A 12,974-nucleotide genomic window follows, 5' to 3' on the forward strand; every position below is an offset into this window, starting at 1 on the left:
ACTGCTATCCCAGAATGGGCAATTAACTCTTTCTCCCCCCATGGGGACTGCATGGCAAGAGGGTATATATACATCCATCTATCTCTCTCTCTCTCTCTCTATCTATATCTCTATATATCTATATCGCTATAGCTCTATCTATCTCTCTATATCTCTATCTATCTATCTATCTATATCGCTATCTATATCTCTATATCTCTATCTATCTATATCTCTATCTAGCTATCTATATCTCGATCTATCTATCTCTATCTATATATCTATCTATATCTCTATCTATCTATCTATCTATATCTCTATCTCTATCTATATCTCTATCTATATCTCTATCTATACATCTCTATCTGTCTATCTATATCTTGATCTATCTATATCTATATATCTCAAATGACATCAGTGATGTCATTTGAAATGTCATCAGTGATGTCATCAGTGATGTCACTGACCATGTCATGAATGATGTAATATGTGACATCATCAGCAGTGGATTGCGGGTGCGCGAAATATAGTTAGTTCAACTAACTATATAGGAGCAATTTCAATGCTTTTTTAAATGCTAATTCCTAACTATATAAGGCCTGAAGCATATGGTTTTTTAAAGTGTATATCTATCTATCTATCTATCTATCTATCTATCTATCTATCTATCTATCTATCTATCGTCAAGGAAATTCCAGCACTGCCACAATAGTTAACAGACTGGAAAAGACGAAGAGAGGAACCCAGAAATGGTGCCAAACAAAGTGCGTTTTATTCCTGCTCAATTTTGCTCAGCATGCTTGCCATTACGCGTTTCGACAGTATCCACTGTCTTGATCAAATGATGTGATCGCAAAGCCACAAGGGAAATATATACAACATCAATGACACAGAAGGTGGACTAAACTTAACCACCCACATATGTAAACAAGTTTTCAAAAGTTCATGGAAACAAACAGGGGACTATACAAATAATTCATAGCTTTCCTGGTCATGGATACAACCCACAGTGGGTATATGAATATACAATTGTGCAACATAGAGCAAATAAATAAACATATATATAAATAAATATATAAGACATAAAAACACAGTGTTGATTTCATTTTTCCAAAGACCACGCTTCCTAACTTTTGAAAAAACATGTATAAAATTTATCCCAAGTGGGAATCTCTATTAAAGTGTCTAGTGCTACATGTAAACAATAAACTTTGTAAACATGGACAATTCTACCTGTTATTCCCATTATGTGGCATAGAGCAGACATTATAGCAAAGTGCAAACTAGATTAATAAAAGTGCTAAGTGCAAGTGAGTAATTTTTCTTAAATTGTGAAAGGAGGAGCCCCTCCCTATAAAATCAGATATCTGACTGATGTTATTGAAGAGCTACATACCATAGTGCAAGATGGTACAGAAACCCAACAGAAATACAGATAGTGGCTACCATTTAGTATGAGGTACGTCTTTTGTCTTCAATAATGTAAATGGGCGAATGCCCATGTTTGTAAAAACAATTATTGAGGAATCATAAACCGGTATAAAGGTCCTCACTGGCGTTTAGACCTCCAGGAGTACGACTGTTCAGTTCCAAGATGTAACGAGTTTCTAAGACCCTCAAAAGTGCATCCCTATTGCCTCCTCTCTTGAGGGGCAAGATACAGTCAATGACATAGTAAGTGAGATGTCTTGGGTCACTCTCATGGGTATTTTGAAAATGGCGCGCCACCGGATAGGATTGATCCTTGTTGGAAATTGCTCTTATGTGCTGCAGTATTCTCCTGTGAGCCGGAAGCCGGGTACTCCCTACATACCTATATATATCTATCTAGCAGAGTGGGGCTAAGTCCCAATATCTCCCTATTTCTATGGTTCATGGCTGCATGGTTTGGGCTTGTTAGCTGCCACCTAGACATTTATGAAACAACAACCCTGGGGCAGTCCCAAGATGGTGGCCTCGTGTGGTTCCCATGACTCATTCTTACCCACAATGCCCTGCAAATCTCAAACTGTGCTTAAAACTGCTTATTTTCTATGATTTTCTGTGACCTAAACTTCAGGAAATCACAGCGTACACAAAATTCTACCACTCGGCGTTCAGCCAATTGTCACAATAAAAACGCTTCCCCTCTTGTGTGGCTTGGCCTAGTACCTGTGATACAAAAGGCCCCAAAACGCAATATGGCGATATTGGTAATAGGAGTAATTCTGGTCTTTGGGCCCGGGCTCATTGGTCATCCAGCGAAACCCAGACCCAGGCATTTCTGACTACTAGGCATCAGGGGAGTCCGGGTGGTGTGCCTTGCATGCATCTCACAAGATTTTATTAGTCACAATGCCGTGCAAATCTCAAACTTTCACAAAAATTACACTTTTTCCTCACAAAAGTCTTACCACCCAGCGTTTCCCCCACTTGTTCTCATATAAATGTTACCCCACTTCTGTGGTTGGGTGTAGTGCCCCCAACTGAGACACTTCCAACCAAGGTCAATGAGAGTTGCTTGCAGAACTCCCATTGACCTTGGTTTGATGCATGCCTGTTATGTACACTAGGCCTAGCCACACAAGAGGAGTAGCGTTTTTATTAGAATACTCTTTGGTAATATTTTAGTGTATTATTGAAGATTCTGGGATTGACATCACAAAACTGCTCGAAAAATGCTGTATTTTAGGCAAAGTTTGAGGTTTGCAGGACATCGTGGATGAGAAAACTTTGTGAGACCCATGCGAGGCACACTACCCTGGACTTTCCTGGTTGTCTAGTTTGCAGAAATGTCTGGCTTTGTTAGATTTCCCTTTTGGTGTCTCCACATTGTGGTTTGGGCACTTTTCTGTTTGAGGCACTAGGCTTACCCACACAAATGAGTTACCGTTTTTATCGGAAAGCTTGAGGAAATGCTAGATAGTTGGACATTTGTGTCTCCACAGATTCTTTAACTGTCCATCACAGAAATGTGAGGACTTTTTTTTTTCTTTATTAATCTAATTTTGAGGTTTGCGAGGGCTTGCGACAGTATGAAAATCTAGTGAAAGCATCACAAGTCACCTCAATCTTTATTTCTGTGGGTGTCTAGATTTCAAAATGGGAAGGTTTACTAGGTTTCCCTAGGTGCAACCTGCGCTAGGACCCAAAATTCACAGCTACCAACATTGCAAAAAGGGTCACTTTTCAGTGGAAAAGTTTAATGTGCCTTTGTTTTAGAGCCTTTCCTGTTGCGGAAACTAGCCCTACCCACACAAGTGAGGTTCCATTTTTATCAGACATCTTGGGGAAATGCAGTGTGGTAGGACATTTGTGGCTCCCCATAGATTCCAGAAGTTTTTCTCACAGAAATGTGAGGAAATGTGTTTTTTAGTCAAAGTTTGAGGTTTGTTAAGGCTTCTGGATAGGAACACATTGTGGGATCCACACAATTCATGCTACATTGGATTCCCCTAGGTATCTAGTTTTTAGAAATTTTGAGGTTTGCTAGGTTTCCATACATACTAGCTGAGTTAGGGCCCAAAATCCCGAGCTTCCGACATTGCAAAAAAGAGTAAATTTTCAGTGGAAAAACGTGATGTCTAAGCTGCATTTTGAGTCCTTTCCTGTCGCGGACACTAGGCCGACCCATACAAGTGAGGTACCATTTTTATCAAGGGATTTGGGGTAATACAGAATAGTAGAATGTTTGGTATTATGAATTGTATTTCTCTGCATTTGTGCCTTCCAAAGGTAAGCCAGTGTGTAAGAATACATTTTGAGATGGCTTTCTGAACCACATGCTAGAATGGATACTCATATATTTAGAAATGTGCAAATAACCACTGATCTTAAACTTTGTATCTAGTGCCCATTTCAGAAATTCATAGGATTACTTGATATCCATTTTTCACTCTTTATAATATTTTATCATATGAATTGCTCTATACCTGGTACACTTTGATTAACCATTGTAAGGTGCACCTCAGTTGTTGGCTCTGAGTACCTTAAGTTCTTGGAAAACCAACAAACCCTATATTACCCCACAAGCAGAAGGGTCTAGCGGACATAGTGGTATATTGCTTTTGTAAATCGGCGATTGTGACAAGAAGTTACAAATGAAAGCATTGTCACAAATGGATGTTTTTTTCTACTCATTTTCAATATAGTATTATTTCAAGGTTTAGTTTATTCAGAAAAACCTGGAGAGATCTACACAAATTACCTCTTGTTGAATTCTGTCTACTTTTCAGAAATCTTTAGCTTTCTGGGCTCACCCACGGGTTTCACAGCAGTTTCTGCCATGCACAGAGTCTAGGGGTTCCCCAAAGGTGTACGAGGCTCAATATATTCTACCTTCTCCTATAAAAAGAACATTACCCCATGCATCATATGTACTCTATTTAGTGGAAATATTTGGCAGTCCTGCAAGCCTTTCCCAATAGTGTTCAAGCATTTATTTAAAAGTAAGACATTTTTCCAAGCGTTTGCCTTTTTGACAGTAAAGCCATGTGATAGACCAGCTTACATGACTGTTTCTGTTTTTCCGCAGCTGCTCTACAGGCTCTGAAGAGAAAGAAGCGCTTCGAGAAGCAGTTGGTGCAAATCGATGGAACACTTTCCACTATTGAGTTCCAGAGGGAGGCACTGGAGAACTCCCACACCAACACAGAAGTGTTAAAGAACATGGGCTATGCTGCAAAAGCTATGAAATCGGTTCATGAAAACATGTATGTTTTTTTTAATTTGCATTAGAGGGCAGAGATGCATGTTTTAAAAATATCTGTCAAATGCCATTTGGGAAAGCCAGCAGATTTAAAATCGCCATATAGTAATGTTGGCCATACTTCTGTCTCTGTAATTCCATCGTCTTCCACGTTGGTATCCCTGCTGTATTGGACTTAATTGGCCATTCTCTACTAAGGCAACAAAGCCATCACCATACTGCTTACTTTAGGTAACAAGACCATTTTATTTATTTATTAGAATAGCAAAGCTTAGCAGGGAATGGCAACAATTCCCAGTTCCCTTACCTTACCTGAATCTTTGAAAACATATATTGTGTCTGGGATGTGGGTCAGGAAAGTTCAAATAAACGCATACCAGCAGATCTGGGAACATGTTAAGTTTGTAAGGGGACACTATAGTGAAATATTTGGAAAAACATAGTAATTTATTCTCATGTCTTAATGTTGGTGAATCTACCAAGTAGTACATACCATGTTCAATCTCAGCGAGTAAACATAACTAGCATTGGCATTGCCAATAGGTCTCGCCTTTGGCGCCTTATAAGTGTTTAGCCATGCAACAGTTGATGTTGTTGCACCAAGGATATTGTGCTGCATAACTAAATACTTATAAGGTCCCAAAAGCGAAACCTATTGGCGATGCCAATGCTTGTTCTTTTTTACAGAACTGTTCATTTACAAACAGATATATTATTAGTAGGTATAAAAGGATCATAGAAATGACATGAAAGATTAAGCACAGTCCCGGATATGTGGTGAATTTGGCTTCGAGTATTCGTTCGAGCTGACGACGAGCCTTTAGGGAGGAGAGTCAAGGGACATAGTACATAAAACAGAATAACATTCTCTTTCTCTGTTTTTGGGGAGGGCGATGAGGCAGTGGGAAGGATGCGTGCCAAGTCAAAGTAATCTGTAATAGAAAATGAAACAAAATGTTTGGATTATTTAGGGTCCTCTTCATTACTTTCGCTCCATTCTTCCTCGTACATCTTCATTACTTTCTCTTTATTGTTCTTTGTACTAATTCTAATAGGACATGAGTCATTTCATCTCCCATCAGACTTAATCAAAAGCCCCATGTTTTCACTTCCATAGGTATGTTTGGGGCTGAGTTTTATTGCTTGGATTAATGCATTTGTTTTTATGTTACTCCTGATAATTTATCCTGTCCTCTCACTGACACCAAACATGCCTATACTGTGCTGACCTACACATGCTTTCATTTTCTGGCAATAGGAAAGGAATCATACTTCAGATCCTTTGGATTCAGTTGCACTTTAAGCAGTACCGACTTTCAGGAACAAATAAAGTAAACAAAGTGATTGGGAGGAATGCTTGCCAACCAGAGATTAATGCCTGGTTTAAAGTATGACGTCCTTGCTGGTGGTGCTTATGAAACAAGAGTCCATGACGAAGATGGGACAGGGAGGAAGTTCAAAATTAATGCTTTCTGCTGTGAAATCACATTTTCTATGTCCCACAGGAACACTGGAGATGTTTCCTTCGCTGGGTTCACAAACAAATCCTTGCTTAGTCATTGCGAGATGAATCACAACTGGCATGTTCTGGGTGTTATGAAAGGTAAACTTGCAAGGTCTGTGTAGGAAGTGGGGGCGGGGGTGCTGGCACACTCTGACAGTCGGTGGCTTTAGCATTCCCTTTCAAGTATGACAACCAGAAGAAGAATTAAGTTGTAGATTTAATCCATAAAGAAAAGCACATCCAAGTACTTCAGTGACAGATGGTAGAATGAATACAGTGGTACATCACAGAATTCTAACAGTGCTCTGTGGAACACAGAACACCAGTATTCAAAGGGATACACAAGAGATGCAAGCATGTAAGAACGAGACATTTAAAGGGAAACGCAGGATACTACATATCCTCCCTTTTTCTAAAATAAGAAATACCTATCCTCCTTTTTCTAAAACAATAAAAACAATAACAAAAAAATTGTATAACCAGTATAAATACATATAAATAACAAATTCCTAAATTATGTTTCATAAAAACACATTTTTTTTTTTTTATCCATGCAGGTTTAGTTTTAAAAAACAGCATTCCACCATCTATAAGAGAAAATGGAGTATTTCCTACAGATGGATCTATCACTCAATAAGCCCATAACAATTTCATCATTCACTCTTCCACGAAAATTTGATATTATTTTATCAGCTTGAACAATTTATGGAACATTGCAAACTCTATGAAATCTGAGACTCGCACATCTTTCAACTTTATATAATGAGAAAAATTATTTGAACTTACCTATCTTACCTGAAAACACTCACTATTGACTCACTTTTGCATCTTCACTCACTCCAGTAACTAAAAAAAAAACTTGTTCAAAAGTAAAAGAATTTCACCATCTATGACAATGCACAAAGTTTTTAACAGTAGCTTTTAACACTCTTGTCAGCACACATCACCATATTGCATTGAAACTTTTCAGATGTAGAAGGTGAAGGAGTATCGATGTCAGAATCATAATCAGAGGAATCAGTATCATTAACATGGAATATTTTAAATGGCTGTGAAGTACTTCTATTGCAGACTTTAGCATAATGCCCTACAACCCCACAATTAGAACACTTAACGGATCTAGCGGGACATTTCTCAAAACCTGCATTGTGGTTCTTCTCTCCACAACGATAACAAGCAAAGGAAAAGGAATCGTTGTTATTATACGTTTTCCTGGTGAAAGATTTTGAGTTAGAAGACCTTTGAAAATTCCTATTAGATTGAAAATTCTTATCACCCTTCTTGTCCGAAAACTCCTTATTAGTTTTTACCGAAATTTTGTAACTGTAGGAGTAGAAGTAGTAGTTCCAGACTGATCAGCTAAAGCTTTAGAGCTTCTATCAGATAATTCAGCTTTTTTCAATAAAGTTATCACATCCTTCAGACTAGACTCTCCCTCAATCCATAGTCTATCTTGAATACTCTTATTCCTAGAACATACAACAACTTGATCACGAATAAGTTCGTTGTGCAGTACTCCAAATTTGCAATGCATGGCTAGTAATTTTAATTGTGAAACGTACTCCTCAACTGACTCATTTTCCAGTTGTTTTCTTTTAAAGAATGCTCGTCTGGTAACACCAATACAAACTGTAGGAGAGTAATGTTCAGTCAAATCAGAAATTGCATTTTTGAAGATGTCAGTATCGCCTGCTCTTTCCGGTTTCTGCATCTGATTATAAACTCTCAAGCCTTCCGGACCCAAGCTTTGTAAAAGCATACGCATTTTGCGTTCAGGAGACAAGAAGCCAACATTATCCTCCAAAGTAGCAATGTAATTGAGAAAGTATTCTTTCCACTCAGACCATTTTATGATTGGTTCGCCAAGTGATGTCAAAGCATGTAAGAACAAGACATTTAAAGGGAAACACAGGATACTACAGTGACCACTGTGGAAACGATGGGTTAACTGTAATTGATGAGAGAATTCATTGTCTGTCTGACTTTCCAACTTCAATACATAGGAGTTAGTCTTATAGGCAGAGCAATGGACAAACGCGAGGGAACGTTTAGCACTGTTGTGTCTCGGAGTAACCCCCCATTTTGCAGCTAGGATGTATCCCACCACCAACCAGATGCTCAGAGGAGCAGTAAGGATTGCAGGCCAGACCCACAGTAGGATCCAGTATGTGAGAGGAGGTTGCTTACCTTGGACAGAAGAGGTAACGATGAGCAGGTCCATAGGCAGCATTGAATGGTGGTGGTGAAGCAGGCGTAGGAGGTGGGCACAGAGGAGGACTTGTCACACCAGCAGGTGCCAAGATAGCAGCAGTGGCAGTTCGGGCAGGAGGTCTGGATGAAGGGCCAGGCACCTGTTCAGAACCAGAAGCTGGGACGCCATTGTCTGTAGAAGGTGCTGCTCGTTTGCAGTGAGTGGTCATACTAAACTTGTGCTATAATTCTCGCAAACTGACTGTTTGATGTGCATTATATCTGCTGATTTTTTTGTTGTTGTTGAGTTTCTCAGCATTTTAGTATGGATTGAAGTGAGCCTGCAGTTCATCAGATATAAGCATGTACAAAATCAAAAACTACAGTCGGTTCATGGGCTTGACCTAGCTCCAAGAGCCTCATACACAGACTCAAAGAATCGCTTCACTGAGTGCATATAATGCTTTTGTGACATCACCAGCCACCATACTTCTGGATTCAATTGTGATGTCATAAGGTCAGCTACAGAGAGGCAGAAGTGAGCAAATAGCACCTGACAGCTCCATCTTTATCCGCATTCATAAGGATGTCCATTTATGCCCTCTTCAGCGCACTGCTGTGAGTTAGTGCAGGAGCAGTCTATCTGCAGTTACCAATAACAAGCAAACTGTCTTTAAAAGGCACCTGTAGCCAGAATGCAACTAATTATGAACGCAGATAGCAGTTTACTCTGGCCAGGATGTAGTGCTACATTGCCCTGTGTCTGAACTTGGCATTTTCAGAACAAGCTGCACGAAAGATAAAGACAGGCCTGCTGTAAAGTTAACAGACATGGGTGTTAAACACAAAGTGATGCAAAAGGAGAACAGTTGCTGGCCACATGCATGTCTTTCTTACACACTCAGGTCCTTTGTTCATTGGAGACTCTGATAGCTAAGATGAACTGACCTTACATCTACTGGCTATCTATCTGCATAGAGAGATCTGAGAATGCTAGTGGCAGCCCGTGGCACCGATTAGAGCTGCTGGTTGTCAGGTTTTCTAGGGCAGCCTCATGATGACGTGCATCCATCTTGTTTTAAAAAAAAATTCTTTACCATTCCACGAGAAAGTTACATTTGCGTGAAAACGCACTCTTAACAAGTGCCACACAGCGCACCGCGCCGCGAAAGTGATAGTAATCGCGGCGTGGCAAAAGTGAAAATAATCGCGGCGCCGCAAAAGTGAAAGTAATCGCGGCTGGTGACGCGAGTGGTGCGCGCGCGACGGGGAAAAGTGCTGTGCACGTCGCATGTGCGCGTTCTAGCAAGCTGGTTGCCTGCAAGCTTGTGGTGGGTAGCACTTTTAAAACCCGCTTTAAGCTTACTAAATGTCTTGCTGACGGCGCATGCGCGCTGGTTCAGCGAGACCTAAAAAGTGAAGTGTGTTCAATTTGAATGCTTTTAAAGATTTCATATGACTATGGCTAAGACTTACTTGGGGGAACTAAATATCTGACCACCGACGACAAGTGGATGGGGGAATTTACCACTCACTTTGCTGAGAGTCCAGTTAATATGGAACGTTGTTCAGAACTCAGTTATGTACACTCTGATTGTTGTAGGTCTAAGATCCTCATTATGGTGGTGAATAAAGGACAAGGTTGATCTCTGATCCTCTGCTCGCCTCCCCTCCTGCTTACGTGAAATATCCAATATAATGATGTACCTATTGGTTTGACTGGGGCCATGCTTCTTCATTCAATCACATTTCAGAGTAGTGTTTGAGGGCTGGACCTGGAATAAATTGTCCAGAGGCAGAAGTAGATATTGATCTTGCAGTTGGAAACTCATTTACTTAGCCCACATTTAGCTAGGTAGTAACATAGTTGTGTTGTCTTATTTGATATCATTAAACAAAGCAAACCTGACAGCCAATTTTCTTCCTTATGGTGAAAGGAGAGGGTGTTACACATTTAATAACTTTATGCAGGAAAGTGCCAATTCGCAAGACGTGAAAAACCTTTACCACTTAAAGTCGAATAAGCCGAATAACCAAGCCATGTCTTTCCTAGACCGGAATCAAGCATCCAAGGACCGTTTTCTGGCTATCAGCCTTCTTCAGCCTGGATAGCTTGACTCCAGTGATGTGGAGAGCCTGGGACTCACGTCTGAGCATACCCAGCCCACTCGGGGTGAAAAATGCAAAAAACACAGTTGATGGACAGAATGCAGAACAATGTCTTACATTCACCCCAGTACAACGATCTGGGCCTAAATCCATCGTTTTGTTGCACTCCACACCACCCTAGGTCAGACAATGGCTATATGCAAATCAGCCTTGACCCTGTGCCTCATGGGAACAGTCCAGCCTGAAATTCCAAGCCATGTCTTTCCTAGACCGGAATCAAGCATCCAAGGACCGCAGTGCTTAATTTGTAAAATATTAAGTACAGGTGCTCAATTTTTTTTAGGAGGCCCCACCCACTTCGTATGGCTCCACCCACTTCCTCCACTGGCTCCACCCACTTCCTCCACTGGCTCCACCCACGTACTCTATCACTTGACCCAGATCCTCAACTGGCACTGGTGAAAGCCAGATGTAATAGTGTGAAATAATCTATCCTGCAACCCTAGGTAGGTGGTAGCTGGTGTTCCCCACAGAACTGAAGGTGGGATAGTGATGCTGGTGCGCCACTGCTTTAATAATAGGGTTAATCTTAAGTAGTTTTGGTAGGCACCCTAGAACAAACGTGGATAGAGGAACTCCTGCTATGACTGAGGTGCAGTGTGCTGTGAGGGAGGGAGGGAGGGAGGGCTGAGTGAGTTGCTTTCAGGGCTGGAAAGGCAGACAATACAGTTGCTCAGCCCCTCTGAACATGCTCAAACCCTGTGACACATACTAGGGGTAGTCAGATAACACTTGGAACAGCATTACATTTTGGAAAATACATATGCTAACATGGTCTAATAGTGACGTTTAGTGTTATTTCTGTTTTGGTACCTGCTTGTATAAGTTTATAGTTGTCTTTTTTAGATTCTTGCACTCTGAGGCAGGCCACGAGTTGCATGTGGTGGCGATATCTATAAAACACCACATAACACATAATTGGATAACTGCTCTTAACACTATGCTGAGGCCTCGTGAAGGCAAAGTGAAAATGAACTATGAGGAACTCAAGTAGCAGAGCTGAGATCCCTCGCTTCAGCAGCTGCATTGGTTTGCTGGACAGCATCCAACCTTGGGTTTGCAGTTTTTTTTTACATATTCACAAACTCGACCTGAGGGCATTGGAGCGCTACATGAGCACCAGATACATTACAAGCAGGAGAGGTTCTGTTTTTTGTAGGCACAGGGAAATTAAGAGATTTGCCCAGAATCACAGGGTGTTCAGTTCACGTCGGTTTATTTATGCAATGCATAATACCTGCATTTATCTCTGCCTGTCGCCCTGCCTCATCATCTAGTATGCGTGACGGTGACACGATTCCTTACATCATGAGATATAATCTTATGAAGTTCCAATACATCATGTATTGTTACAATTACAATATCTTTATTTACTTACTGACTTTTAATTATTCTGAGGCCTTCTGTACGGCACACTGTTTGCTACCTGTGCCTAACGCTGCTGCACACTATGCTGGGGCAGGCAAAAACAAAGTGGGGACACTGATCACATTGATCGACTCAGGACACTTGACTGTTTAACTCCAAGGAGAGACAGGCTACTAATTATTTGCAAGCAGCCATTGGTTATGCACTAGCGCTACAGCCATATCTGAATGCATGTGGGATTTTTCAGTATTATAAATGCACAGGAACACGTGTATTTTTTTAAAGAAGAATCAAGCTTGGAGGTAATGCAAATTATCCCTGCTACATGGATAATGACGAATGCAGCGCAGGAGTGTAATCCTCTGAAGCTAGAAGAAAGGATTCCCCGACTGTCACCACTGTGTGGGAACGATTTGTTCTATGCGTTTCCCATGCTGTAGATCAGCCTGGCACCGTGACCTCGTCACCCTGTTCCCTAGAGGGAGACCCTCCTCTGCAGAAGGGACGAAAGGAAAGCCATATCTGCCATTGCAGGGGAGGAGTGTAATGCGAAGAACCCACGAGGGAAGCAAGAGATCTGTGAAAGGTGCACGGCCTACCTAAGAATCACAGAGCCTGCTACCCATCAGCAACATGCTTCATGGCCAGTAAACACTATTTTATTTGCCAATAAATATCATCCCTTAGGCACAACTTAAAACACTTACAACATTGGCATGCCAAATAAATAAGTACAGAACACTAAAAGCACAGGCGGCGCAAATTAACTCTCTCCATAATAAAGTAAAATGAGTCTTGATGTTACTTTCTCCATATGGATATGAGGGTGAGAGAATGCACAAAGAGCACTGTAATTACGAAAACTGCAAAGGTCCCAAGATATATTGAACATGCCCCCTCATACACAATTGCAATAGGCTGGTACAGGATCACATCCCCTTCCCCCCTCCCCCCCCCCGCACCCTCCCAAGCAATAGTTGTGCTAGGACGATTTCATTTCGGAAGGTGTTTTAACCCCGAGCCTTTTGCTGGACACTGAGGATTAACTCCGTCCTGCTGTGCTAGGTGCATAGGGTC

General features: G+C 41.0%; 1 protein-coding gene across 1 annotated transcript in view; it reads left to right on the forward strand.

The window, feature by feature from the left end:
• Positions 1 to 12,974, forward strand: part of CHMP4C (charged multivesicular body protein 4C) — a 179,326-nt gene that overhangs the window by 135,960 nt on the left and 30,392 nt on the right. Inside the window, exon 2 of the mRNA XM_086965938.1 lies at positions 4,493 to 4,670. Coding sequence (XP_086822064.1) covers positions 4,493 to 4,670 — 178 coding nt within the window. The remainder of the gene's footprint in view (positions 1 to 4,492; positions 4,671 to 12,974) is intronic.

Source organism: Lissotriton vulgaris, chromosome 4_1, assembly GCF_964263255.1.
Source record: "Lissotriton vulgaris chromosome 4_1, aLisVul1.2, whole genome shotgun sequence".
Lineage (NCBI taxonomy): Eukaryota > Metazoa > Chordata > Amphibia > Caudata > Salamandridae > Lissotriton > Lissotriton vulgaris.